At 30.1% G+C, this 26,977-nt stretch overlaps 6 protein-coding genes across 6 annotated transcripts; 4 read left to right on the forward strand and 2 right to left on the reverse strand.

Moving 5' to 3' along the window:
* The first annotated feature begins 685 nt into the window (after positions 1 to 685).
* LOC125076997 (WD repeat-containing protein 55 homolog) lies at positions 686 to 4,568 on the forward strand. The gene is made up of 5 exons (XM_047688765.1): positions 686 to 886; positions 1,224 to 1,558; positions 2,130 to 2,247; positions 3,383 to 3,551; positions 4,032 to 4,568. Exons 1-5 carry the CDS (start codon positions 781 to 783, stop codon positions 4,528 to 4,530), a joined length of 1,227 nt encoding a protein of 408 aa, XP_047544721.1. The 5' UTR covers positions 686 to 780; the 3' UTR covers positions 4,531 to 4,568.
* Positions 4,569 to 5,963: 1,395 nt separating this feature from the next.
* On the forward strand, positions 5,964 to 8,046 carry LOC125077023 (GDP-fucose protein O-fucosyltransferase 1). Its single transcript, XM_047688795.1, has 4 exons — positions 5,964 to 6,197; positions 6,537 to 6,989; positions 7,098 to 7,383; positions 7,553 to 8,046. The coding sequence occupies exons 1-4, from the start codon at positions 6,095 to 6,097 to the stop codon at positions 7,851 to 7,853; spliced, it is 1,143 nt and encodes a 380-aa protein (XP_047544751.1). The 5' UTR covers positions 5,964 to 6,094; the 3' UTR covers positions 7,854 to 8,046.
* A 383-nt stretch (positions 8,047 to 8,429) lies between these two features.
* LOC125077037 (60S ribosomal protein L35) lies at positions 8,430 to 9,884 on the reverse strand. The gene is made up of 3 exons (XM_047688824.1): positions 9,798 to 9,884; positions 9,345 to 9,481; positions 8,430 to 8,678 (listed from the first exon to the last, which is right to left on the reverse strand). The coding sequence occupies exons 1-3, from the start codon at positions 9,798 to 9,800 to the stop codon at positions 8,447 to 8,449; spliced, it is 372 nt and encodes a 123-aa protein (XP_047544780.1). The 5' UTR covers positions 9,801 to 9,884; the 3' UTR covers positions 8,430 to 8,446.
* A 606-nt stretch (positions 9,885 to 10,490) lies between these two features.
* LOC125077063 (alpha N-terminal protein methyltransferase 1-like) lies at positions 10,491 to 11,636 on the forward strand. The gene is made up of 2 exons (XM_047688853.1): positions 10,491 to 11,197; positions 11,365 to 11,636. Exons 1-2 carry the CDS (start codon positions 10,758 to 10,760, stop codon positions 11,597 to 11,599), a joined length of 675 nt encoding a protein of 224 aa, XP_047544809.1. The 5' UTR covers positions 10,491 to 10,757; the 3' UTR covers positions 11,600 to 11,636.
* A 1,020-nt stretch (positions 11,637 to 12,656) lies between these two features.
* LOC125077359 lies at positions 12,657 to 15,548 on the reverse strand. Its single transcript, XM_047689284.1, has 2 exons — positions 15,279 to 15,548; positions 12,657 to 15,109 (listed from the first exon to the last, which is right to left on the reverse strand). The coding sequence occupies exon 2, from the start codon at positions 15,100 to 15,102 to the stop codon at positions 13,531 to 13,533; it is 1,572 nt and encodes a 523-aa protein (XP_047545240.1). The 5' UTR covers positions 15,103 to 15,109; positions 15,279 to 15,548; the 3' UTR covers positions 12,657 to 13,530.
* Positions 15,549 to 19,578: 4,030 nt separating this feature from the next.
* LOC125077372 (plasmanylethanolamine desaturase) lies at positions 19,579 to 24,402 on the forward strand. Its single transcript, XM_047689297.1, has 4 exons — positions 19,579 to 19,944; positions 20,155 to 20,360; positions 22,245 to 22,463; positions 23,356 to 24,402. Exons 1-4 carry the CDS (start codon positions 19,689 to 19,691, stop codon positions 23,614 to 23,616), a joined length of 942 nt encoding a protein of 313 aa, XP_047545253.1. The 5' UTR covers positions 19,579 to 19,688; the 3' UTR covers positions 23,617 to 24,402.
* The last annotated feature ends 2,575 nt before the right edge of the window (positions 24,403 to 26,977 follow it).

Consider the following 26,977-nt stretch of genomic DNA (forward strand, 5'->3'; position numbering starts at 1 on the left):
CGCAATATCGGAATAAATAAAAACACAGCTGTTATCACTCTGTCTACATAGGAAGTAGAAAGTTTTTTTTTTAGAGATTTATAATAACTCCCACTATTTATTTTTATTGATTCATTGGCTAGTATTTTTTTTGGCTTTTCTTTCTAAGAATATTCATATATTTTATTTAAATATTTGTATTTACTTTAGACATGATTTATTAAACTTTTGAGAAACGTCAAATTGGTAAAAAAATATCAAAGGTGTGAAAATAATCAATTATGAAATAAAATTACGATAAAGTATACGATGGCACTTAAAGATTGTGTTTAGATTTGATACATATTTTCTGTTAATATGAACCACCAGTAATATGCATATTTTTTCAAATTTGGGATAACATATATATGTAAAAAGAACCTCCATTATATATGTTAAAATATACACTTTATGAAAATAAATACAAAAAATATGTATGCTCCTCATATAAATATTGCTTATTAAAAATTAAACAAAATTTTAATTAATTGTATTTTTATTATTCTGGTGGACTTTTACATAAAACAAAAATAGCGGCCTTGTATCGTATGTTAGTAAAAAAATATGATTTGTATTTGAAGTATTGGTATTAATCAGAACAATTCTCATATTTGTAGTGTAGATATATATATATTAATTATTATATACCTTGACAGTTGACATTGACATTTAGCATGGTATTGCTTTTAACTTAACCTCTGTAAAACAATTTTAGCACATAAAACATAATTCATTCGAAATAGTGTGAATTACAATTATAAAATGACCCTTGACTTTAGGGATTTTGACAAAGATTCTTCTGATGACAGCAGCAGTGACTTGGGAGAGGATTCAGATATAAATGATGATATGTCTTTAAGTGAAAGTGGTAATATGTCTTACGTCAAAATATTATTGTTTGAACTAAGTATAAGTATCCTTCAATAATTCTTTGCTTAGTCTTTTTGTATGTAAGGAAATTGAATACGTATTTAACTTTGTTTGCAATAGTAAACAATATACATAATATGACGTTTATTGTTTTTTATTTACTTCAATATTTTAGTTATTTGACCATCAATCATTTGATAATCATTTGATGACAATTACCTTGATTTTTAGAGATTTTTAGAGATTTTTAGCTTAGATTTTTAACTGTCATGGCCTTATTACAGCCTTTTTATGCTGTATCAAAATGAATGACTTTATAATTTTAAATATTATAGGAGGAGAGGATGAAGAAGATGCAGGGAACAATATTAATCAGGAAGAGAACCATGATAATTGTGATGATGAAGATGAAGTTGTAAAAGCTATTAAAGCAGAAAAAACAAAACCACGAGATCATCCGCCAAGTATTAAATGTGATGATTTCATTGTAGATATTTCATTTCATCCTAATAAAAATATTATAGGCTTGGCAAATATAGTTGGAGATGTCTTACTTTATGAGTATAATAATGATGAAACAAAACTTATCAACACACTAGAACTACACACAAAAGCTTGCAGGGATATTGAATTTGATGATGAAGGATTAATTATGTTTACTACAGCAAAAGTAAGTTATGTATAAATACTATTGAAACCTGGTAGACATTGTTTGAGCCGAGATGGCCCAGTGGTTAGAACGCGTGCATCTTAACCGATGATTTCGGGTTCAAACCCAGGCAGGCACCACTGAATTTTCATGTGCTTAATTTGTGCTTATAATTCATCTCGTGCTCGGCGGTGAAGGAAAACATCGTGAGGAAACCTGCATGTGTCTAATTTCAACGAAATTCTGCCACATGTGTATTCCGCAAACCCGCAATGGAGCAGCGTGGTGGAATATGCTCCAAACCTTCTCCTCAAAGGGAGATGAGGCCTTTATCCCAGCAGTGGGACATTTACGGGCTGCTAATGCTAATGCTAGACATTGTTTTGCATATATATATTCATTAAAGTTAATGTGAAACATGAAAAAAAATATTTCAACAGTACAGGTATCAAACACACATCACAGTACATTAATCAAAAATATTATTCCTGAGTCACAAACCTCTGCATGGATTTTTGTTTGACTAAAGTGAAAAATGCAATGAGCATATTATTGTATTTTATAACTACAGAAATTATAATTTTTCTTATAGGATAAAGCAATTATGGCTACAGATGTAGAAACTGGAAAACTAAAGCATTGTTTTGAAAATGCTCATGAAGAACCAATTTATAAATTAATATCTTTGGATAGCAATAAAATAGTTACAGGTAAAGTTTAAAACATTTTAGATTACAATGTTAAGTAATTAGAGCCAGCTTTTGTTTCCAAATAAAATAAATTAAAACAGCTTGTTACTATTTATTATGACTATGTCTATGTTTGAGTGTTTAAGTAGGCAAAAACTAAAAGTAATAAAAAGCCTTTCAATAATTGACATACAAACCAAACTTATGTAAAAATATTCTGATTACAAATACCTGTTAGCAGGGCTTGATTTAGAGTCTTTCTGATTTAGGGTACCCTCAGTGCCTCCATATGATACGAGTTCAAGATTCAATAGAGATTTTCAAAATGAACATAATTTGAACAATTTTCATGTTATATATATACAGATATAGTAAAATACAAGGTGTCATGTATTTTAGACATTTATTGATTACTATTTTAAAAATTACTGATTCAAAAAGAAGAGAAAGAAAGGTGACTTATAAATGAAGTTGTTCATATTAATTTGTAAAACAATACTTCTCCATCTCCACTCGTCTGTTGCCTCAAGGCCTTCAGTCCTTTGTTGCTCCAGTTTATCTAGTCCTCTAAATCCAGCCTCAGTCAGTTACACAATAAGGTATTTCTATAGCAAAATTCCAGAGATACTTTTAACTTTGCCGATACATAAATTCAAATTATTAATAAATAAAACTAACACAAGATTATAGAGATGACAAAAAAGTGTGAAGCTAATACTTGTTGACTTTCAGGTAGGATGTATTACATATATAATTGTATTCTTCTAACATAAGATATCTGAAATGTTGAAAAATAGTAACTACTGAGTTTCTTGTTAGTTCTCCTCTATCTACATTGCGAACCATTGTAAGCTTTGTTTAGTATAGTTCTGTAAAATGTTTATTCAAAAGTGCTTGTAAAAGCAGTCTTGAATAAAGTATATTTAGATTTTTGTGATTTTGTAGTTGTTCTACTATCTTAACAATAATGCATATTCTCCTGTAATCATTTTTAAGATGTACTTAAATTCTTCATGATATTTGTACTGCCTTTGTAGTAATTTATTATTATGAGTTTTTGTCGTAATCAATGATGCACTAAAATTTAATTGCCTTTGCCTGCTTAATAGTCAATATACAGTCAATATTTTCATAAACTCACTTATTTCAATTATAGGTGATGATTGTGGCACAGTGAAGCTTTGGGATATGAGGAAACAAAATCCTATATTTAGCCTAAAAATTGGAGAAGATTATATTTCAGATATGATTACTAATGAAGCTCAAAAGTACTTAGTTTGTGCCGGTGGTGATGGTATGCTCACTTCTATTGACTTGAAAGGAAGGTAAGTTCCATTTATATGGTATGTTATGCATACATTTATTGAGATGATACACTAATAATAGTACCTAAATATTCAGTTTTTAACTTAGTTTCGAAAGGCAATTTTTTTTAACTCAAAATATAATCCATAGTTTTTTAAATAAAAACATTTGATTGTCAAAATGATAATACTATTACTCCGATATATTTTATTTTGTACTTAAACCACATACATAATCTAAATTAAATAGATCAATGCCTAGTTCCTAAATTTCCTATTTTATTGTTTCTATATTTTAAAACTGTTATAATATATCTGTAACTTACTATAATTATTATTTTTTATTTGACATTATACTTTTTTTATCGAGCTATGTTTGAAATATGCTTCATAGATAGTCGTACAATATGTAATGAAAATAGTAAAATGATTTACAAAACGACACGAAAGATGCTTAACATTATGAACCAATATAATCTTAACAAAAATAATTATTTCCAGTAAAATATACACATCCTCGGAGCAGTATGAATCAGAGTTAACTTGCATGGGACTATTCCGTTCAGAGTCAAAGTTACTAGTGGGATCATCAGTAGGTAAATTTTACTTGTTTAACTGGAAAGAATTTGGATTACATAGTGATGAATATGTTGGACAGAAACATTCCATACAATGTATGATACCCATAACACAAAATATAGTTGTGTCATCTGGAGAGGATGGGATACTAAGAGCAGCACACATGTTTCCACAACGGCAACTAGGAATTGTAGGACAACATAGTTTACCAGTAGAAGCTCTTGATATTAGTCATGATGGCCAATATATTGCATCTTGCTCACACGATAATGATGTCAAATTTTGGAATATTGCTTACTTTGAATCAATTGATACTATGATTGATGTGAACCACAAACAAAATAAAAAGAAGGATATGATCAATAATTTGCCATCAAGTAATATAAAAAATGCTTCAGATTTTTTTTCTGGTTTAGCATAATGTATGTAATCTATTGATTAATGTTGAATAAAATAAACAAAAAGTTTAAATGTTTTTCTTTTCTTTTTACTAAATATATATGTATGTATACATATATGTATAGGTTAGAGAGCCGAGATGGCCCAGTGGTTAGAACGCGTGCATCTTAACCGACGATTTCGGGTTCAAACCCAGGCAGGCACCACTGAAATTTCATGTGCTTAATTTGTGTTTATAATTCATCTCGTGCTCGGCGGTGAAGGAAAACATCGTGAGGAAACCTGCATGTGTCTAACTTCAACGAAATTCTGCCACATGTGTATTCCGCCAACCCGCATTGGAGCAGCGTGGTGGAATATGCTCCAAAAACCTTCTCCTCAAAGGGAGAGGAGGCCTTTATCCCAGCAGTGGGACATTTACGGGCTGCTAATGCTAAAATAGGTTAGTACCTACACAAATACAAAAAAGTCGTCTCCTGATGTATACTAATACATTTTTGTATTTGACTTTTTTGTATGCCGAACTAAAAAAACTTCTAATCCCATTATATACTTATTATATAAGGTTTATACCAGATTATGCAGCCCTAAAAATAACTTTTTTTGGAATTGGTGGCAAACTAGCAACAGTTTCAGCTGATGAAAAGTGACTAACACCGTCCATGGATATTAGCAACACTTACTGGACTTAAGGAAAGGGTAGGTTCGTATATTGAAGAATCCGATTCGTATCGGCTTAGAAAAACCGCTGATGAAGGCTGATTCTACAGTGTTTTTGGCTAGTGGGAAGCAGGAATGCCTTAAAAATCGATGGATTTGACGATTTTTGGACATCAACCTGAAGCGGATTCTGACGCGATGTCTGTAAATGAAATACATAGGCTGTGATTAATTCAAACAATTCCTCAGAACATTACCCATAAGCGTACGGTAATTTGTTATTTTATTTTTATTAAATACAATTATTTTTTTAAAGTTAGTGTATGATAAGCTTAGTATTCCGACAATATGATTTTTCATTTCTTATCTTTATTCCTTAATGTTCGTCACGTATAACGGTATAATTAGGTATAGGTAGCTAAACTGGTAGAGGAAACGTCTATAATATGTAGGTAGTGTTAAATGTAATTCAGAGGATAATAATGAATTTTATCACATGACGATTGAGTATACTAAATAAATAATAATTATTAATTAACGCCCGGAAAACCCATACTTTAAATGTGTATGTGGTATGATTTCGATCATACTTATAATTAATCCTAAACAATATCACTTAAATTAACACTTAATATTGGAATGGACCAATTTTTTTCTTTAAATTTAACAAATTATTGGGTTCATAATCATTGCTAAAAGTTTTATTTGATATCAGGTAGACAGATATTAAATCGGTATTCGGTTATCTACCTATGTCGTACGTCACTACGTATTGACAATTGTTTTTTTTTTTTATAAACATAACCTGAAAAATACCTTATAGTTAATAAAAGTAAATAAGTACTTTATTTATTTGTAGATAATCAAATAATTGTGGTCGCCTGCTAAAATAACAATATGTTTTTGTCATTCTTTAAGTGTTCAAAATGGATAAAATCATAACGTTAGTAACAATAATTTTTTCATTTAATATTCTTATCATTTTTGGTACGAAAATTGACGGATATGTTATTTATTGTCCGTGTATGGGTAAGTACATAAAATTTTTAAATTTCCAGTTTTACTTGTTTGTTATTAAATGCACAAGTTGAAATATATTAAAAATTAACCTCAAATACTTGGTAGTAGACTTTTGTTGAAGCCCGTCTAAACAAGTACCACCTACTCATCACATATTCTATCGCCACTCAGTATTTTTTTAAGTAAAAGGTGAGTGCGCTAGTAAATATATACAATACAATACAATACGGCCTTATGCCTGTATTTACTGTTACTGGAGTTACTGTTGCTGCATTTACTATGGTAGAAAGGTCTAAAAACTAAAATATAATTTGTATGATATTAATGTGTTTATTGGATTCATTTTAGGTAGATTTGGAAACCAAGCTGACCATTTTTTAGGGGCATTAGCCTTTAGTAAAGGAATAAACAGAACACTTGTATTGCCGCCATGGGTTGAATATAGATATGGAGAAATCAGATCAATTCAAGTTCCCTTTGATGCATACTTTAATGTTGATTCTTTGAAAAACTATCACCAAGTAGTAACAATGGAATATTTCATGAGAAATATTGCTCAAGATGTATGGCCCCTACAAGAAAGAATCTCATTTTGCTATACACAAAGAATTGGAGAAATACAAAACAGCTGTAATGCAAAATCTGGAAACCCTTTTGGTCCATTTTGGGACACTTTTCATATTGACTTTGTAAAATCAGAATTTTATGGACCTCTTAATTATGATGCACATAATGTTAACATGATGGAATTATGGAAAAAAACATATCCCCCTAATGAGTGGCCAGTATTAGCATTCACAGGTTTGTTTTTTTGGATTGCCATTTGATAATTATTATAAATGCATGCAATGCAATACTTATATTGAATTAATTGTATTATTGGTATTGAAAATTTAAAACAAATTTCAGGTGCACCAGCAAGTTTTCCAGTTCAGTCAGAAAATGTTTATTTACAACAATATGTTACTTGGAATGATGACATTATTAATAAAACAAAACTTTTTATTAAAAACAATATGAGCGGTGGAGGTTTTCTGGGAATACATCTGAGAAATGGACAAGATTGGGTGAAAGCTTGCCAACATGTAACAGACAGTCCCAAGCTGTTTTCAGCACCACAATGTGTTGGATATAAAAATGAAAGAGGAAAATTAACAGCTTCAATGTGCCTTCCACAAAAAAGTGAAATAATCAAGTAAGTTTGATTTGGTATAATATAATAAATAGTATAAATATTTTAAATTAAAGAAATTATACTTACATTCAGAAAGAAAAATTAAAGATTAAACTTTCTTACTACATTGAGTGTGTTTAATGTCACATGTATATAAACTTCTCACTTATCAATATTTTCTTGTTTTCAGACAAGTTAAAAGAGCACTAAAAAAATACAAGGATATAAAACATGTTTTTGTTGCATCAGATTCTAATCATATGCGAGAAGATTTTGAAAATGCTCTTAAATATATAGATGTCACTGTACATAGATTAAAACCAAGTAATCCTCATCTTGACTTGGCCATCTTAGGTCAAGCCAATTACTTTATTGGGAACTGTGTTTCATCATTCACAGCATTTGTCAAGAGAGAAAGAGATGTTAAAGGATTGCCTTCAGAGTTTTGGTCCTTTCCAGATAGAAAAAAAACTAAACATGAAGAGCTTTAAAAATGAACTCAATTTTATTTCAAAACTTTTAGAAGTGTTTAATTATCAGTTGATTGTAATAAACTGAATGATTTCAACTGTTCAATTTTAAATTCATAAGTATTATTTAAATAAAACTATTTTATAAGAAAGTGTAACAATAATCTTTGATGATATATTTCTATAAGATAAAAAGACTGCAAAAAAAAGAATCTCTTTTTCTTCATCCTTTGTGTAATAGACAAATTACACAAATTTCTTCAATTTAATATTACTTAAGTGCAATTATTGCAATTAGCAATAACCTACTAACTTGCAACCTATAATTTTTGCTTTTGTTAATGGTCACCAAATTCACATGTTAACAGGGTTATTTATAATCTACCATTAATTGTTTACATTAAAATTAGAGGCATTTTCATGAAAACAAAGTTATTGCCCCCTTTTTTAAGATAAAACTGTTCTAAATCAGACAAAAGATTTATGTAGATTCATTGTCATAGTTCAAATGCTCTTTGCATTTTCGAAAATTAACTTTGTATGGCATTATAAAAATTTTAGGTAAATAATTTAAAGCAGAAAATAATAACTCAAAAAGTTATTTAAAAATTTATTTAAGCTTTTACAGCATACACTCTAGGTGGAAATAGAGACTTCTTTCGGATCTCTTTTTGAGTCTTGATTTTTGCCTCATGCTTAGTAAGGGCCTTGCGCATGGCGCGAGTCTTCTTGGGTCTCAAATCAAGAGGCTTGTACTTTTTGTTTTTGTAATGATTTCTTAAATTAACTTTCATTTTTTGATGGTAGACAATGTAGACACGTGCTATGGCTTTCCTGACAACACGTCTGGAACAAAAAGGGAAAACTTATTGATGGTTACATTAAATTTTTTAAGCTTATCTAATTAAACAAATTTTTAATAACAAATGAATAAAAGATTATAATATTTTAAAGAATTTTGTATTAAGCAAAAATCTGGAATTAATCGAGTTGATAAAATACATTATTTTATAAGACAGACATTGTTATGTGTTATCATAAAATACTAAAAGTACACCTAGTGCAGTGAGCAAAAAAAAATAAAGCATAATATTTGAATGTCAATAATTATTTTTTGCCTGCTTTTTTTTTCAATTTATGATTTCAGTCTGTTCTGTTTGTCTTAGCAACTTATCAGTTAGAAAATAAGATTTATCTTTATAAGGTAATCAATACATTAATATGCTTCAGTAAATGGGCATTAATAAACAAATAAAAAAAAATGTCCAATATAATAACTTTCTACAAGATGATTGCAATATGAAATAAAATGGAATTAAGTGTAAGCCGTGATACATATATCTAAGCTGAATGCAGTATAATAATTTAATCACAATTTAAAGTTTTGACTTCTCACTATATTTAAGTAGTTCTTGTCTTGATAGCAATTTATTTGTATTTGTTATTTTATAATTTAAGTATAATTTCATATTGTTAAATAAGCTAATCATTTATAAATATATAAGTACTCACATTTTAGATAGCTTTGAAGCAACTCCTCCAGTTACTTTAGCTACTCGGAGATTAGTTAACTCCGTTTTTAACTCTTCAAGTTGCTTGAAGAGTTCTTTTTTGTCCTTGGTGCGTAATTCTGAGCACTTAACCTTCCCCTGTTAAATTTTGATGGTTATAAATTAAAAATCACACAAAATTTAATTTTACGAGTCCTTAGAACTAAACAATAAACGTTGTTTTTCTATTTCATTATTTGTTTGATAGAAATAATATAAAACTGCATCAATAAATACTGTTATCATAAGGAATGTTTAAGGAAATAATTTACCATTGTTAACTTGAAAAAACTAAAAATCAATACATCAAAATCTTTATACAATAATACTTAATAGTTATTTCAAATTTAAATTAAACATTCTCATTTGATGTGTATAATGTATTTAGATATTTTTTAAAAAATATATTACACACCATTTTCAAAACACCTTCTTGTCACCACCTAAACTGACATAAAGACAGATAACATTAGTGTTGCAAGCCTGCAAGCAAAAATTCTGTAGTAGGTTGCAAGCGTAAACGAAATTATTAAAAAATTATAATTATTTTAATAAAATTAAATTAAGGATTTAAAAAAAATTGTCGTTGTATGGGTAAGTAAAAGTAATTGTCGTTTAATTAAGACATAATACGAACGAAAAACGGAATGCTATAGCTAGCTTCAAATGATAATGAATACGAAAAAGCAATGATTTTTTATTTATTAGGTATTTTTAGCAATAAATTATTTAAAAAAAAAGTAATATTGACTAGTACTAGTAGTACTTTTATGTAATTTTATAAGCGATTGTATAATATAGGACAAATAAAGGCACGATGTATCTATTTAGAGAGTAGTATTATTGATTTGAAACGTAAACATATAGAAAACATACCCAAACCTCACTGGCCACGGTACTTTATTATACAAAAATAATTGAAAGGCTTTATTTCGACACCTTTGGACGGCTTTTCCAATATGGGTAAAATATTGATAAGAAAAGAGACACTGATTTGACATTGTAGACTTGTTGTCTCAGCTCAATGCTTAATGCAAATATTTGCCTCATTGCCTGTATGTTGGAGTTCTTTTTACAAAATAGGTCCCTACCTAGAAAATTGACTGACAGTTAATGTCAAATTGACAGGTATTTATTGAAAATATAAATAGCTAGAAAATTTTTTTTATTTATGTAGGCACATGTGATAGGAGTTGTGGTTTTTAAATTTAAATGAAGTAAACATTTGGAAGAAAATAAAGGTTAATTTCAAAGATTCCAAACAAAATTGAACATTGTAATTGTTTGTGCTGCCTATGCGTTATTGTATAATAAAGTTACAATGGTGTCATGTTTTTGTATTTAACGTTATTCATTGATAACTAAGAAAATAATTATGACCGAAAAAAATATTAACTACAAAAAAGCTTCAGAATATTGGGCAGATATTCCAGCAACATTAGATGGAGTGCTTGGAGGTTTTGGTTATATATCAGATATAGACATTGAGGGTTCAACTCTATTTTTGAAATCAATTTTAGCATTAGAAAATGCACCTAAACCTGGATTAGCACTTGATTGCGGTGCTGGTATAGGTAGAATAACTAAGAATCTACTAGCACCCCTCTTTGAAAGAGTTGATGTTATTGAACCTGATGAAAAGTTTATTAATGCCATTTCAAGTTATGTTGGAGAAAATAAAATTAAAATAGGCAGTTTATATCAAACAAGCTTACAAAAATTTGTACCAGAGAGAAAATATGATATTATTTGGAATCAATGGGTTTTAGGTTACTTAACAGATATCGATTTGATTGCATATCTCACATGCTGCAGGTAAATTCATTCAAGTAACTACTGTAAAGTCGACATGCCATTATTCATAAACAAAAAATTAGAGATTAATGTTAATTTTTACTTATGTTGAAGCTGGTCATTTTTAATTGTTAAATGCTTTTGTACTAGTAAAGTAAATGTTTAAATGCTATTATAACTTGTTTCAGAAATGCCCTTTCAAAGAATGGAGTTCTTATTGTTAAAGAAAATGTCACTTCATCGGGAAAAATAGAGATTGATGAAACAGATTCATCAGTCACAAGACCCCTTAAGCAATATTTAAAAATATTTAAACTAGCCAAACTGAAAAGGATAAAACAGAGTAAACAAACCAACTTTCCTACGGGGATTTTCCCAGTTTACATGTTTGCATTACTCCCTGTTGACCCTGATGAATCTTAACATTGGTTTATGTTATAATATACAATATTTAATTAAATGTATGCCTTTTAAATCCCTAAAATTTATGTAAATAGTGCCACACCCGCAACAGCACCAACCTAAAGTAACAACCTGCCAATGTTCCTCTACTGAGCTAAAACTTCCTATGCTTTAGAGGAGCAGATTTTTGAAGCATATTCCACCATGCTGCTCCACTGCCAGTTAATAGATACAGTTATGGCAGACTTTCACCTGATACATGTAGTCTATCTCATATCCTTACAAACCTGCACTTGTTCTAATCACTGGGCTATTTAGCCTTTTTTTTCACACACAGTAAACCTGGGTGGGGAAAACGGGTTATGTGGGATTCCTACCCACTAAAACCACTGTAATGGCCATACTCAAAACGTATTGGAGCAGCTGTGGTATCGTGTCACTATAATCCGTGACCCCTCCCGTACAGTGCTCCGCTCGTGGATCGACGAAATTCATCTCAAGGAAAACGAGCCGTGGCATAACTGCCGCGTCAGTCTTAGCCGTGGCTGACGAGCAAGCTCGTCGGCTGGAGGTGACTGACCTGCACCCAAGGGGCTATTTAGCGTATTGCAACCTTATATAAATGAATAAAAATTATGTGTTAACAGCACAAAGCTTAACATTTTATACATTAATATTATAAACATCATTCTTACATATTTGAATATTCATGTAAGGTATATATTTTTATTTTCAATGATACCATTAGAACAAGATGTAGGTACAAAATTTGATTCATTACATTCATTCACAAATTTCGTAATAAATTAATATGAACAGTCAGTAAGTTGTCTTACATTTAATCTAAAACTGCATGTTGCTTTCCGTCTGGTCCTTTGCAGTAGAAACACGTGCAGGAAGTTTAAAAATTATAAATTCCACACAGTATATCAGTTTACATATATATGTATATTATTCATTATTCAAAACTGCCTAATACATATTATAAAGATACTAACCCTTATATCAAGGACAGAAAAGAGAAAGGTTCGTTACAGTTTAGCTACCTAACCTACCTACAATCAATTTTGAGATCTTCCATTCAGTTAGATAAAAAATAATAATTATACTTACATGTAATGATACAGAACCTTCTTAAGATATGTAGCGCCACTGTAGGTACATTTTCTAAGATCGAGTGAATTTTGATCTCGAGCCGTTTTATAAACATGTATTCTAATACAAAGTCAGTAGTAGTTAGTATATTCACACTTCCTCTCTTCAACAATTTTTTAAATAGGTATACTTTACTCTTTCTCGAATCTTTTTTTTTTAGTCAGATAACGGTCGTAAATCCGGAAGATTTATTTTTTGAAACGCACAGTTAATAATTACGACATTTGACATTCTTTTAAATGAATTATACTTTAAGGATATTTAGTATAACAGTATTCCATCATCGTGGTCGTTCTGCTTAATCCTAGTCAAGCCAGGTACTTGCATCGAAGTTTCCTTGCCCACGGCGGGCGTCTCCTCAAGCAAACAGTATGCATCAATTTGTATTGAGAAAATAATTGTTTTTTATGACTCAAATTGTTTTAATCTAACATAAGTCTTAGGAATGCTACAATTGTACCCACGCTAGTATTCATAAAAGAATACATTTACTGAGGTTTTTAAGTTTATATCAATATCATGAATACAATACCATCACATCAACAGACTCTATAATATTAATAAAACGTAATAAAACGACATGGGTACCAATATTATATTCTTTATGGCTTAATGTATACTTCATTACAAAAAAAATAAAGTATTATAAGAAAAAATAAATAATGAAAAAAACTGACCTATTAACAAAAATCGCTGTCACAATAGAAACAGTAATGGGTAATTAGATACTAATAATACAAAAACATTCTGCTTAACTTTCAAATTTTTATTATAAAAGTTAATTCGTTATTTTCTATTCATGCATCATAACGACGAATAGGAGATGTATCTACGTTGTAATTATTTATTTTTATATAGTTTCGTATGTATTCTCGATCACTGTCCGATAATATGGACCAACTTTCTAATTCAACTAATATTTCTAAGTTCATACAACTCTGTATTATTCTTTCTATAGACAGCATAGTTAAAAAATCTGATTGCATTATGCGTAACTCTTTTAAGTATATTAGTGGGTTTTTATCTAATAGCTTTACTACAAATTCATCAGTCAATTGAGTAGCTGTTCCTATTTGAATGAATTCTACGTTTATACAATTTGTCAACAAAAACATCAATTGTTCATCTGTAAAACTCGATACACAAGTTAATTTTTTTATGTTTCTAAACGGCAAAATTTCTAATTTTTTTGTAAATAGAGAAGTATGTTGAATTAAAGTGCAATTATAGAAAGTCAAAGTTTCAAGTAAAGGGCACATCTGACTTATATACATAAGAGCATTCAAATCAATTTGATCTACGTGTTCAAGATGTAACTTTAATAAATTACATCCTTTAACTTGAAGCACTTGTTTTATTTGATCGGCATAAAAATCGCACGATAAGAGTTTTAAATCATACAAATCTTTTAAACTTATTAATACCATTAAATCACTTTGTAAAGTATTATGAAAAACAGTCATTACACTGATATAAGGACACATTTGTACAGCTAATTGTAAGTGATGACTTGTAGCATATTTACTAACGTAAATTTTTAGATTAAGCGGACAAGTTTCAGGACAGTTAATGTGGATAAATTCCAGTACTTTACCAATTTCATCACAGCGGCCTATGTCTTCTAAATGTTGACAATTAATCAACAAGTTTACATATCCCTCCCAAGTAACAAATGTGTGATATAACTGAATGCTCTTTAAAGATTTTAACTTACTTATGATATTGATACTCTCGTTTGTGATGCATTTTGAACAAGACAAGTCTAATTTCTTTATTTTAGTGCAGTTTTCTACTATACATTTTAATATATTATCTGTACAATCATAATTTATAAATAAATATTTAAGACAATGAAGTTGCTTTAAGGCCCGGATAATAGATTCCTCCATATCTGCAGTTTTCCAGCCACCAGAAAGAGAACCCAAATTTAAGTAAACAAGTCCAGACAACATATTTAGCTTTGAGTAGAAAACAGAACGCATCATTTTTGGTATTGTATCAATAGAAACGTATGTAACATTTTTCGTAAATAACACCTCAGTCATTTTTACAATTACATTCATTTGACTGACGAATTTTCCCATTGACCCCCGAAATCCCAACGAATGTTTCATTCTTTCTGAAAGTTCAGACAGAGCTTTAATAGCTTCATTTGCTAATTTGTCGTAAAGCATCCACGGGACATAAAAATCTAAATAGCGACGTATATTTTCGATTTTTTGGTTTAATGTAGTTTGAGCTGTGTTCGGATTTTGCTGTGCCAGTAAAGCAATTGGATTCATATTTGTTTCCGCTTGGTTTGCTATCCACTCTCCAAGTTTTATTAATGCCAGACATTCTAGTTGTTTCGGTTCTTTGTATCGCGTCATGATGAAACTACAATCACAAAATTTTATCGTTTTGAAATTGAAAAAACAAGAATTTTAATTTTAAAAATTCACTTAATTTATTCACATAATAAAATTAGCGACAAATTTAATTAATATTTAAATTTATAAAAAAATTACCACTGTACAGAAATTCAATCAATATTCTTGCAAGTTACCTTTGAAATTCCTTCAGAACTGTAATGCGCAGAAATTGAAACAATTCTCCAATAGATATTTAACTATTCCTATGTTTATATAAGTTTATAAAAATAAATCGATAGCAATTGATAAGTATGACTTTTAATTCACTAAAACTGGTCACAATACTTCATTCCCCGTAGTTTAATGCTTTATATTGAAATTCAATTTTGTCAATGGACACACGAAAAATATAAAACGAACGCATAGACCGAATAACACAATATGTAACATGTCTATTTTTATCCCGGGCTTGAATTTTGATACTATAGCTGCAGTGATGTTACTATCGTTACATTATAAATTCACTTGAAACATTTAGATTTAAAATAAATAAAGTATAAAGAAAACACTGTTTAAAAAAATAAGTTGATAGAAATTTTGCACACGGCAAGATGACAATTTTTGTACAAAATATAATATGTTGAATTTCATAATATAATCGTCCTTTAAATGTTGTAGGTATAACATAGTAGTTACCTATATCTAGTACACAATGAATTAAGCACGACCTTCAAGGAATCTGTCCGATTCCAGCCACAGCGACCAATTTTTATAAAGAGACCAGCTAGGGCCGGAATATTATATCCGTTCTAACATAAAGAGAAAAAAAAGAACACATTCACATAGTACCTACTTTTTCATAAAATTTTAAAATTTTCATGTTCCAAAATTATTAGGTAATCATTAAAAATTAACTCATTCATTCATAGTATCATTTCATAGTATTGTCCCAGGGATTTAATACGGCCTGAGACTAGACTAAAAGAAGTTATTTATAAATGTAAATAATAATGTATAAGTGTAATAGTGTATGTGCAAACACAGGTGAGCTCTCCATTACCTATTCTTATATCACGGAGCGGTAAGACAAATCTGCTTTATTTAAAATAAAACTGCTGTATTCTTAATTTCAGGAAGACTCCGGGATTGATTATATGCAGGGCCGTACAAACTAGTAGACGAACGCGGTATTTATAAAAATCATTAAAGTCAAAGTGCCAATTTTAAATGTGACTCCTCGTTTATTAAACGGAAAATTAAATTAAATAACTTTTTCTTAAGATTGTCTTTATGTATAGCATGCGTCCAACTACGACGTTAAAGTTACAATTTTCGAGATATACCTAGTTGAGATTTGATTTGATTGACACTTATCAGAAAGATTGGTAAAAAAATATGTGACCATACTCCTTTTTTGTATAATTCAATAATTAAGCGGACAAAGAAATGAGCCACCTGATGGTAAGTGGTCACTACTCATAGTCTATTATAACTACAAGAAGCCAAATGAACAGCATTTGACATCAGATTGACTCGATGTTGTTGGTAAACTTGAATTTTTATATTGAAGTTGATATAAGAAGTTTAGTGGAATAGTGTTGTATCATAAATAAAGATATGTCAAGAACTGTTAGTAGCAGGGCCGGATCTACCAATTATAGCTTTTTGGGCTTCAGCCTAGGGCCCCGTGGATACAAGGAGGCCCTAGCTAAGTCAAATCCAAGTCAAAAAGAAACAATAATGAGAAACAATCCATAACTTTATTAAATTAAACAGATCGTATGATTTGCCCCTAAGTAGTGTTAGCCCAGGGCCCCCTAAGCTTACGGTGCGGCCCTGGTTAGTAGTACACAATATAGCTAAGCTATTAGAAAATCGCGTGACATGCGTAAATCTAAGGTTTGTTTATGGTTATTCCTTCATCGAGTAGAAAATACTATCCATACGCTATTCCAATCATTAAAGGTAAAAAGCTAAATAAACAACATTTGACAGCAAATTGACGCGATATCATTGGACAAGAGCTTATTAATCTATGATATTCTCTATGGATTTATGTAATAATGGCGTTTTGAACCTCGACGAAACTGTTAATGGAATTTTGGAAGTAAAATTAAAGTGGATATAAGTAGTTAAGTGTAATAGTATTGTATTTAATTAAAGATATATTTATAATAAACATTTAGTAATACACAATATAGCTGAGTTTTTAGGAAATCTCATGAAATACGTAAATCTAAGGTTTGTTTATCTTTATTCCTACTTCCATTGGAACAGACTATAGACATTGTTACTATAAGAAATATTTATCATTCTTCATAAAAAAATTGCACTCGGAACCTTCGGAAGTAAGATATTATGTCCCTTGTGCCTGTAGTTATACTGGCCAATTCACCTTTCCAACCGAAACACAATAATACTAAGTATTATTGCTATTTTAATTATTAAGTATGTGTTACGTGTTACTATTAATGCTAGTATTTATTGTTATTTGGTAGTGGAATATAAGATAAGGATTTGCTCAAAGGCTTCAGGCTGTTGCTGATAATTTTTCAATAGAAATACCGGATAACATTTTATCGGCCTGACCTGGGCTTGAACCCAAGATCTCGGGTTCCTTGATGACCTTAATAATAGCCACTAGACCAAAAATAAAATCAGGGTGGCTTGTTTCTCTTAATCTGGTGAGCGCCGTCGCGTCGTCGGGTCCCAGGCCTGCATCTGACGTTCGGAGCAAACGATGCGAGATATCATGTGAGTTTTAGGGCGTCCGCTACAAGCCAGTCACCGTGCGTGTAAAAACCCGACTCACACGCCGTGCCCAAATAGATCATACAAGTATTTTTTTTGTATACTGAATTACACTTATATGATGAAATATCTAAGGTAAAGAATAGTCAAACAACACTAAAATGTACTTTTTTAGAAATAAAGCACTTAAACTTCATTAATAATTGACATATAAACAACTATCCCTAAGCTTTCTTGCAATCTTTGAGAGTGATTTTCTGAAAAAGGATAAAAGTGTAAAAGGAAGCTGAGGCATCGCGTGCTATTTTATTTAACCAGTAAGACCGTGAACGGTGGTAGTTTTATCCGTCAGATGGGACCAACCCATTTCCGAAAGGATAATTTTAATGTTGCTTTTTTCATTATATCTGAATTGTGATGTTAGATATTACACATCATATGCGACTGATTAATAAGGCTCGCTTGTTTTTTTTAAAAGAATAATATTGCAAAATTATATAAAATCAATTTTATCGCATAGCTACAAAGTTTTTAAAACGTTTGCAAAATGTCAGACAGATTTTTTTTTAGATAGTAAAAAATATGTCGAATACTAGGACGGAGTCTTAAGCATTGTTAAATATTTATATATCATAATATTATGTTCAAATAAAAACAGGATTTAAATGAGCATATTTAAGATGTAATATGTCTAGTGTATACTGACAATTTTATATTATTAAACCTACAAAAGTGAATTGTAAGCAAGCTTTAAGTTTGCATTTTCATTGGATAACAATATAATTTTCATAGATTCAAATAATGGATTCAAAAATTTTATTCGTTACATACCTATATTTTACACTAAATATCACGTATTCTAGTGCTGGGAGTTTTTTTCAGCAACGGTTTTAAGAACTAGTTACTTTATAAAGAACGAACGAACTGTTTCTGGATTTAAAACGAACGAGACGACACTCGGCCACGGCGGCCGTCGTTTTGGTACTGCTTCGCGAACCGGTTCCGATCACGCGTAACTGATTAAACACTTTATTTTGATCGCCGTAAGGACTGTTATTGTATGAATATTAAACCAGTTATAAAGAACTACTTTGGATTTGAATCTTATTCCTACAGAAATACAAATTCAAATTTGGTTGTAAAAGAATTAAAAAATTACGAAACAAAAAAAAGTTTTCGTAAGCTCCAATACGCTTATTATTTTTTTATTACAGATTTAGTATTAACTGCTTATTAATATTATTAATCGGGTAATCCTCAGCCGTAATAGTTGAAATTACAAATATTTTAAAAATATTTCTTAACTTTCTGTTTTTTTAAATGCAAATAAGTGCGTGACGGAGAATTAATCCAAATAAATTATAAAGTCGAAGTCTATTTTCAAAATTATCTAATATGACTCCAGTGTTGAATATACATTATTTCAGTAAAGTATCGTAAATATAGTAAGTTCTCGAACATATGAAAACAAACCGGTTTATTTTATAACCATTTCGAAGAACTGTTTTGTAAATGTAAAAAACCTGTTCGTTTCGTTTTACGTAAAATCTGGAATGTCCCAGCACTAACGTATTCCCCATTTTATAAGCCGTTTTCTATTTGATGGTATCACCCGTAAACTTTTTTGTCACTACTGACAATATTGACATGAATAAAATTGATGTTATTCTTATGTCTCAGATTGTTAGTTGTCATATTTGCCAAGTGATATGTCAAAGGCAAAGTGACAGTCAATTTGTCAAACTTGTGGTTATCAATCACGTACGATGTTCATGTACATTAATGATAAGCAATACAATTATCTAGCTTTAAAGATCATATATTTTTTTTTATAAAGTTTTAAAATCGTAAACATGACTTTACCATTACCTATACCACCTTGTGCAAAAAGAGATGGCTTAAGTGGTCTTAGCTGTGAACGCTTTGAATACGCAAGTACTATGGCCACAACATTATTAGCTCCAGTAAAAACGGAGCGTGAAATTCTTGAACACTCGATGTCTGAAGATGATCCAAATGCCAATGTTCAACCAAGAAGTGAAGCAGGCAGGCCCCGGTGGGGTCCTCGTCACCGAGGTGCACAAGAACTTGCGGAATTATATAGTCCAGGTGAATATTTTCTCATACCGTTTTTTACCGTCAATTGAAGTTTTGCATTATTAATTACGTTAGTTGGAACGAGACAGTATTTAAGTTTAACCTTTATACCTTACTTATTAAGGAATTTAACATCAAGAAAATTTTACATTTGTTATTCTGTATAATTCTTTTCGAATTTATTTTAAAATAACATTTGCTTCAATATTCTAATATTTATAGGAAAACGGTTGCAAGAATGGGTATGTGTTGTAGTCTGCTGTACACTGTGCATATGTGCAGGCCTTCTAATGGCTAAATATCTACGTGCTGATGCTTCATTGTTACTGGCAGCTATAGCTGGTGTTCTCACAGCAGACTTTGCCTCGGGCCTAGTTCATTGGGCAGCTGACACCTGGGGAGCAGTAGATTTACCAATAATAGGCAAGGTATAGTCAAATAAATAAAAATAATGGCAAAGACTGTAGTGTAGTTGCAAAATTTTATATAGATTGGACCATGCAATTCTAGCTTTTGCAGCTTTAGTATTTGCAATGTTTAAGTTACTATATGACTGAATTCTGTTGCTATGTCTTGAGAGAAATTAAATAGAACCCTTAAAACCTGTATGCAAAGCTTAGTTTAATGTTATGCATGACATACTAATTTACTTAAATTAAAAAAAGGAACAATTTTAAGTATATTCATATATAAGAAATTTCATGATAATTTTACATAAAAAAATAACCTGAACTCTTAAAGGAAGAAAGATGTTTCACACAATAACAATTTCCTGCAGTCTAGATGAGATTACAGGAAATAAACCAATCAACACTAAACATGACACAAGTAATGTAACTTGTGTTTGCCAGTTCAATCTGATTATTCAAACTAACTATACTCAAACTTGAATCAGATTGTTCTGAATTTTCACTATACAAATTCACCACCAAATGCATATTAATACTTCTTTCTCTATTTATTTTTGGGTGTAGCAATTCATCAATCGGTGTTTAATTATGTTGTTTTATACAATTTATTTCTTGGTAGGGCTTTGTGGTTTGTTGTCTATCTGGGTAGGTACCACAAAGTTATCAGATATTCTACCACCAAACAGCAGTACTCAGTATTATAACTACATTGTAACTACAGGCCCAAGGGACATAACAGCTTAGGTCCCAAGGTTGGTGGCACAGTGGTGATGTAAGGGATTGTTAATACTTATAGTGCTATTGTCTATGGGCAGGGGTGGCCACTTACCACAAACAAAAAAAAATCTCTATTTGTATACAAAACATCTGTTATCCAAATTACAAACAAGAGAACATACAAATCTGATACATGATCCTCAAGGTCAGCAAAAAACTGCTGTTTTCAGATGGCACATGAATGTAAACTAGCCTCAACGAAGATTAAATAAATTATTCAAATAATATTGACTTATTTATATTTCAATTAAAATTTACGCAAAAAAATTGAATTAAGGATCATAATAGAAGATTTCAAAGCACCGTTTATTTATACATGTTTAAGTTGTGTTTATATTTAATTTATTCTCGTGCTCGGTAAGGAAGAAAAACATGATGAGGAAATCTGCATGTGCAGGATGAAAGTCTGCCTCACGTCATCACCCAAACTGGAGTATGTGTGGTATTCCGCACTATGTTGTGGTATAAGTCCCAAACCTCTTTAAGAAAAGTCAATTTGCTTAATAGTAACAATTTATATGCTGTTATATTTACTAATATTATATAATATTAAAGTAATATTATTTTAAATACAGTTACAGCACTATAAAATTCACAAATTACCGGTAGTACGAAGTGAACCATCTTTATTACACGGTGTTTTTTTTTGTAACTTTCCTAGGTGGACTTGCAAATGGGCCACCTAAAGGCAAGTAGTGACCCTAAAAATTGGCGCCATTAGTAATTTTAACCACTTATATCGCCAATATAAAGAATGATTTGTACAAGAAGAGAGTAAATGTTGATATGATTATAGTCTATTCCAGCCACAGTAGTAAAATCAACTTTGAAATTTTCGTGATATTATTGGCCGAGATCTTGAATAATAATCTATGGTGTATACATTATGGATTCTCGAAAAATTGCAATTTGAATATCGTTGAAGTTGCTATCGTGACTTTTGAAGTAAAACGAAAGTGGATATAAGTAGTTAAGTAGAATGGTGTTGTATTATAAATTTCGATATATTAATCAGCAATGATGACAGGAGTGGATCTCTCATAAATGGAATAAGGGCAAGCGAATGATGAATACATATTATATGCGTATGATATATAATATGTTAACGTATTTTCTTTTCGACAGAATTTTTTGCGGCCATTTCGTGAACATCACATCGATCCAACATCAATAACACGTCATGATTTTGTAGAAACGAACGGTGATAATTTTGCTATCACCATACCAGTGTTGGCGAGAATTGTTTGGCAGTTGCTTAGTTATGATACCTCGCAGATTGATGATCAATTTCATTGGATTGCGTATTGGTATTTGTGCTGCATTTTTGTGGCCATGACTAATCAGGTTGGTAATTTTTATTAATTTCGTACAATGCCGCCAGACCATTAAGTTTACTGTGTTTAATTATTTTTAAAGACTGATCCAGCTATTTCTTAGATAATAATCCTGTCTTTGCCATACTTACCTTTCCTCTTGTAATGTATTAATGTGTAGGTAAATATTGGAGGGCTGGCATAAACGTTTATAAAATGTCCATTACTATGACGTAATACCATATTGATTGTGTTTTCAAGGTGTAAAGGAATTTTGTTAAAATTTCTTATCAGAATTTGATAAAGTACATATTATATTTTCATTCGTTATATCAATTAATCATTTAACAAACAATATTATTGCAAAAGTATTTAAATGCATTATAGTTTAAAGGATTAAACATTTATTCTTTAACAAAAACATCATGAGCTAATCTTATTAATATAATACTTAAAAAATTAATACAATTTCAAAGCCTTTATCAGTCCCACATATTATATTCTGTAAAATTTGTTACAATACTCGTTTTCCTTTTATAAGATAACTATTATTTTATTGTGTCTTTAAATTTATTGTTCTGTAGTAAAATTTCGCTCTGACTGGAATTTAAACAAAGTTTTAAATAAATTTTTATTCATCATATTAAGTTTATTTTATATTGTGTCAATAATAACCATATTTTTACTTATCAAAAATAAAAAAGTCTTAAATTAATCTTCAAGGAACACCTATTTTTATTAAAAATCCAAATTGTTTGTTGAACTTTTAAGATTTAAATATAAAGCCATAAAATTGAAAGTTTTCTTTTTGGGACTGCCATTATTAGTATATACAGAAAAATATACAAATATAGTAAATATATAAAAGTTACTCGTATGAATATGTCTATTTATACTTAATAAAAACTTGAATATTGTTGCAGATTCATAAATGGTCACACACATACTTCGGCCTGCCCGCGTGGGTGGTGTTATTGCAAGAGTGGCACATAATATTGCCGCGTCGACACCACCGCATACATCATGTGGCGCCGCACGAGACTTACTTTTGTATAACTACTGGCTGGCTAAACTGGCCTTTAGAAAAACTGCACTTTTGGTCGACGCTTGAAGTTATTATAGAAGCTTTAACAGGCTGCAAGCCTCGCGCCGATGATATGAAATGGGCCCAGAAACGTTCCTAGAATTGATTCTGTCCATTGTAACAATTTTATATCGCTACAGCTAGACTTAAATAACTGTTGATATATTAATAACAATAATAATTTGCTACGAAGATTTTCTCGCTGTTATAAGTTATATTGCTTAAGGATAATTATTGTTATAAAAAACTATACATATATTTACTAATGGGTCGGCAAGAAATCGTTTTGATATTTTTTGCATTTTTATAATAACTTTGGTTAGGTTTTGATCGATTAAATAAAGAATTTTATCTAATTAAAAACTATCAATTTAACAAACGAGTGAATATTATATTCCGCCTGGGGTTTCCTTTACCTTAGCATTGTACATATAAGGCTACTGAAAACTCATAAAAATAAGTATAATTGATATAATTTTCATGGGAAACGTCATAAATGTGTTAAGATTGTCCAAATATTAACTAAGTTGTTGTGGCCTTGCTTCTCTTTGAGATTAAAAGTGAAGAAGACTGGTTAAATGCAAATACGATAACCAATAAAATATTATTAATAAAAACTGTGATATGACGTCGTGATGACGTAGAAGCAGATGTGACGTAACTATAAAATATTAAATGTAATAATTTAAATATCTATTCAAATCATAATATTAATAGGATGCAATTAATGATTGTATTGTTTGCTATACCAAAGTTTTGTAAAACCATTTTTTTATATAACCTCTAAATTTTGCGTTAAATCATGTTGTATTAACCTACCCACCCACCTACGAATTACCTACTTGCATTTTTTACATTTATATATTATCATTAAGAGTACAGCACATACACAAAATTTAATAATATATTTTATTATAATTAAATTAATAAATCATATGGTTTAACTTAATTGTAAGTTTTGAAGAATGATTTATAAAAATAAATTATCATTGCTTTAAATTAACTATTTTCATTATATGATCTTTTATTTATTTTTTCCACATAATATAGGTATATATGAAAATGCATTTGATAATTCAATTAGTGCGAAAGGCTTATATTAAAAAGGCTTAAATTAGCAAATACGAAGGTACAAGTTAATTTTACAAAATATTTTAGATACATTAACCCCTGTTATTGATATTTTGACTTTCGTATTTTGTTACCTAAAATGTATATTTGCAATTGTTATAAATAACATTTATCAAGAAGACCCTGCCCACGATGAATTTTGGTCTTGACCCGCCACTGGTTATTATTTAAGTCACAACTTACAATAAAACGTATAAACTCATTTGTTATCTTTCGGTTAGGTTAATGTTATAAGTATTTTATTATGAATGGTATATATTTTCCACCCTCTTTGTGTTTAGAACTGCAGAGCAATTTGTATGTCGCTTGTGCGACAGCTCGTATTCTGCGGTAGGTTTTTACCAATTTCATTTTATAATCAGTTCATTGTTTTTTGTGACACTTGCTGCTGAGTTTTAATTGCATAACTTATCTATACGTCTATACACATAAAAAAATTAGAGTGTCTGTTTCTAAAATTTAAATAACCGCTTTTTACTAAATGCATATATATGTATACACGGTACATTTTACGTACGGTTTTTGAGTCTGTCTGTCTATCTGTTTGTTCCAGCTAATCTCTGGAACGGCTGGACCGATTTTAACGGGACTTTCATTGGTAGATAGCTGATGTAATAAGGAGTAACTTAGGTTACAACAATAACATTTTTGTTAAATTCAAACATGCACGAAGTCGCGGGCACAGATAGTTTATAAATATGCATACGATACTCAACTTCAACTGTCGCTTTAAATCAGTGCCTTAATTGACCAGGTAATAACTCATTGCAAAAGTACGGTAAAAGTTTATTCTGTTAGGAATATACAGGAAATCGGTTTAAATTGAGATATTATCCTCTATACCATTTACAAAACATAATATGAGGTTAATAAACGAATGATTAAAATACAATTTAGCAATAAATAATCATTAAACTGTACTTAATCAGTACATAGTATAAAACAAAGTCGCTTCCCGCTGTTTGTTTGTCCCTATGTATGCTTAGATCTTTAAAACTACGCAACGGATTTTGATTCGTTTTTTAATAGAGTGATATAAGGTGAAGGTTTATATGTATAATACACGCATAACATAGTAAAGAAACTGATAATTATATAGGTTTGAAATGTGATGTCGTATATAAACACTTTTTTGGGCTTAAATTGCCAACTTAGGCTGAATTCTACGAGAAAGATCAAAATAATGTATTGTTCACTTTAAAAAGCTCTTCAAAAAAGTCCGGAATTGTATAAATGTCTTATCTCTTTGGGATAAATTACAATAACCATTTTCTATCCTTATTTTTTACGAGACTGGCTTATTTACAGCTATTTTAAGCAATACAATTACATCATTACATTTTTTTACATTAGCAGCCTGTTAATTTCCCACTGCTGAGCTACGGCCTCCTCTCCCTTTTGAGGAGAAGGTTTAGAGCATATTCATAGGTTGGTGGAATACACATGTGGCAGAATTTTGTTGAAATTAGACATACGCAGGTTTTCTCACGATGTTTTCCTTCAACGCCGAGCACGAGATGAAATATAAACACAAATTAAGTACATGAAAATTCAGTGGTGCTTGCCTGGGCTTGAACCCGAAATCATCGGTTAAGCTGCACGCGTTCTAACCACTGGGCCATTTCGGCTCTTATAAAACTAATTTCAGTTAATTGGCGAAAATCTATAATAAAATAAATGAGGGTAAAGCAACAATATATTTACAATACATTCTATTATATTCTATTGAGGAGAGTGCTGAACGGATATATATACATTATAACATAAATTTTACTAAAAACCTACAACTTCAAAAACAGTTCTTAAGAAATACCTACACTTTTGTCTTATACACCCCATATACTAACTACTGTAATGAAAATAATCTACTAAATGAAGGAGCGTAGTTATATTAAAATACAACCGAACGAAAAATAGTTTAAAAAATATATGTTGTTGTATTAACTTGTTTGTCGTTTTTAATTAATTTTCGAAGATGATCTACGTATAATGCATTAAATTTACACGAAATCGCATTTAGCGAATGATACATTTATCGTTTGATCTTGTAAGTGAATTACTATTATTAATGAGAAAAAATACTCTAAGCAAAATTAAAAGACTATAGGCATATAATATTCATATTACAGTTTTTAATAAAATTGTTATTGTAATATTTTTGGTAATAATTAAAATATTATTGTTTAATTATCCTCAGTATTAGTGTTTTCGAAGTTTATGTATACAGTTTACTGAAAAGGGCCAGAAAAGTAAAATAATAAACTTGAAACGAATTTTTACGAACGCATTTTAACAATATTGTCAGTGAAAATGTCATTGGATTGCCAGCA

Source organism: Vanessa atalanta, chromosome 3 (genome assembly GCF_905147765.1).
Source record: "Vanessa atalanta chromosome 3, ilVanAtal1.2, whole genome shotgun sequence".
Lineage (NCBI taxonomy): Eukaryota > Metazoa > Arthropoda > Insecta > Lepidoptera > Nymphalidae > Vanessa > Vanessa atalanta.